Raw genomic sequence first — 2904 nt, 5'->3', positions numbered from 1 at the left:
TCCCTCTGTGAGGAGCAGGGGGTGGGCATCCAGTGGCACAACCTGGGTGCCAGCCCCGTGCCAGGAGACCCGTACAGCTTTGCTGCGGCCATGGGGCTGCTGCTGCTGGATGCTATCCTCTATGGCCTGGCGACCTGGTACCTCGAGGGTGTCTTCCCAGGTGTGTGCAGCCCCTCTGATCCCCAGCTGCCCCTCAGCCCCGGCCCCACTCAGCCCCGTTTGCTGCAGGTCAGTACGGGATCCCCAAGCCCTGGAATTTCCCCTTCCTGAAGAGTTACTGGTTTGGAGAGTCATCCTCAGCTGGGCACTCCCTGTACCACATCAGCCCCCACACTGCACCCCAAGGTGAGTCGCTGCCCACCCTGGAGCTGTGTGGCCGAGGGCAGTGACCATGGAGCAGGGCTGGAGCCCTCCAGCCCAGGCCTTGCTCCCCAGAGGAGGGTCCTGCACCCCATGGTGAGTGGTCCTGCCCCCAGCAAGGGGTCCTGCCTGGGATGTGACCCCTTGATCGCTTCCAGTGCTGGTGGAGGAGCCGCCTGCCGAGCTCCAGCCCGGCGTCTCCATCTGCAACCTGGTGAAGGTCTATGGCAGCAGCGGCCGTGCGGCCGTCAATGGGCTGAGCCTGGACTTCTATGAGGGGCAGATCACATCCTTCCTGGGCCATAACGGTGCTGGAAAGACCACCACCATGTGAGCCACAGAGGGGCTGCATGGCCACCGCTGGGGACAGGAGCTGAGCCTGACCCTTGTCCCCACCTGGTCCCCACGCAGGACAGGGCACCCTGACCCCAAGCCCTGCTGTTCCTGCACTCCATGACCCACTTTCCTCACCACATCCAGGTCCATCTTGACTGGCCTCCTGCCCCCCACTTCGGGCACTGCCTATATCCTGGGCTGGGACATCCGCTCCGATATCGACAGCATCCGCAAATCCATGGGGATGTGTCCCCAGCACAACGTGCTCTTCGACATGTAGGCAGGGGTGGGGAGGTGTGGGGAGTGATGCAGGGCTGTCCCCCTCAATCCCTGTGCCCCTCCCCCTGCCCTGCTCCCCCTCTCCCCGCAGCCTCACGGTGGAGGAGCACGTCTGGTTCTACGGGCGGCTGAAGGGGCTCTCGGAGCAGCAGGTGCAGGAGGAGATGGAGCAGCTGCTTCAGGACACGGGGTTGGCCCACAAGCGCCGGGAACAGACCAGGAACCTCTCGGGTGCGTGCAGGGGTCAGGCTGGGTGCCTGAGCAGGGGCCGGTGGCTCTGAGCCCCCCCAACACTGTCCCTCTGCAGGCGGGATGCAGCGGAAGCTCTCGGTGGCCATCGCCTTCGTGGGCGGCTCCCGGGTGGTCATCCTGGACGAGCCCACGGCCGGTGTCGACCCCTTCTCCCGCCGCAGCATCTGGGAGCTGCTGCTCAAGTACCGCAAAGGTCAGGGCTGGGGGTCCCCCCCTTCGCCCTCTGAGCCCCCCAGCCTGGGGCGAGCAGGGAGATGTGCTGGTGGGGAGAACCTGCAATGGGGGGGGAGGTCTGGCAAGGGGATCTGGGGTCAAGTCCATTCCTGGTCCCCAGGCCGCACCATCATCCTGTCCACCCACTACATGGACGAGGCGGAGCTGTTGGGGGACCGCACCGCCATCATCTCGCAGGGCCGGCTCTGCTGCTGTGGGTCCCCCCTCTTCCTCAAGGCCAGGCTGGGCACCGGCTACCACCTCACCCTGGTGAAGCGGGAGCGGAGCGGGACAGGCGGCAACACCAGCACTGTCCCCAGTGTCACCAAAAAGGTGGGTCCCTCTGCCCTGGTGATCATCCCCCAAAGGGCAGCCAGTGCCTCTGTCCTGGGTATTGGGGGGCACTGGGGGCCAGGTCCTGCTGTGGGGTGCCAGGGTCCAGCCACCCTTTCCTGCAGGACGGCAGCGACTCGGAGCACAGCAGTGACACAGGCCTGGGCAGCGAGCGGGGCAGTGACGCCAGTGCCGTGGGTGAGGGTCTTGTCCCCTCACAGTGTCACCCTCAGCTGCTCCCCGTACATCCCCTGTCAGCCAGGGGAGCTGGGGGTGCACAGCCCTGCACCCTCCTCCTCACCTCTCTTCACTGGAGGGGCAGAAGGGGATCCCCATCCTCTCCCACCTTCCCCGCAGACCCTCAGGCTGGGATGCCGGGCACATGGAGCTGTAGCCAGCTGCGCTAGCCAGCGGCTCCTGCCCCAGGTTTCCAGCCCTCCCCATCCCCCCAGATGTGGCCCAGCTGTCAGCACTGATCCAGAAGCTGGTGCCCGGCTCCCGGCTGGTGGAGGACATTGGGCACGAGGTGCTCTTTGTCCTGCCCTACAGCGGGGCCAGGGATGGGACCTTCGGGAAGCTGTTCCACGAGCTGGACACACGCCTGGGGGAACTGGGGGTCTCCAGCTACGGCATCTCCGACACCACTCTGGAAGAGGTACCCAGAGGGGCTGTGGTCAAGGGGCTCCCAGGGTGCCCTCAGGGGGTTTCTCTCACCGGGCTGTGGGTGTTGGTGTGCGTTTAACACCAGCCCTCCCACACCCCCAGATCTTCCTGAAGGTGGCTGAGGACACAGGGCTGGACACTGACACCACAGGTAAAACCCCTCAGTCCTGGCTGCAGCTGAGCTCTGGGGTACCGGGGGTGCTGGGGAGGTGATAAGCAGCCTGGAGCAGAGGTGTGAGGGTGTCCCCAGCACCCTGTGTGTCCCTGCCAGGGCTGGGGTGCCCTCTGGGTGTACCTGTGGCTGCAGAGATGTGTCACAGCCTGTGGCCTTGGCCCTGCCCTGGCATCTTGTCCTCATTTTGTCAGGAACCGCAAGAGGAGCAGCCCCATGCGAGACGGGGGACGTGGATGTGGCCGATGGAGAGCTGGGTAAGGATGGGGGGGTGGGGGCCCCCGCGCGGCCCCGAG

The 2904-nt window shown here is 65.8% G+C and overlaps 1 protein-coding gene across 1 annotated transcript in view; it reads left to right on the top strand.

Moving 5' to 3' along the window:
• The window catches only part of ABCA7 (ATP binding cassette subfamily A member 7), a gene marked incomplete at its 5' end in the record, with an annotated part of 13938 nt that overhangs the window by 4585 nt on the left and 6449 nt on the right, over positions 1-2904 (top strand). Inside the window, 11 exons of the mRNA XM_017743812.1 lie at positions 1-160; positions 229-345; positions 519-690; positions 841-972; positions 1067-1206; positions 1283-1420; positions 1562-1773; positions 1899-1971; positions 2226-2428; positions 2539-2587; positions 2803-2865. Coding sequence (XP_017599301.1) covers positions 1-160; positions 229-345; positions 519-690; positions 841-972; positions 1067-1206; positions 1283-1420; positions 1562-1773; positions 1899-1971; positions 2226-2428; positions 2539-2587; positions 2803-2865 — 1459 coding nt within the window. The remainder of the gene's footprint in view (positions 161-228; positions 346-518; positions 691-840; positions 973-1066; positions 1207-1282; positions 1421-1561; positions 1774-1898; positions 1972-2225; positions 2429-2538; positions 2588-2802; positions 2866-2904) is intronic.

Source organism: Corvus brachyrhynchos, unplaced genomic scaffold (assembly GCF_000691975.1).
Source record: "Corvus brachyrhynchos isolate BGI_N302 unplaced genomic scaffold, ASM69197v1 scaffold219, whole genome shotgun sequence".
NCBI lineage: Eukaryota > Metazoa > Chordata > Aves > Passeriformes > Corvidae > Corvus > Corvus brachyrhynchos.
Note: the sequence above shows the minus strand (reverse complement) of the source record. Positions and strands in the feature narration are given on the sequence as shown.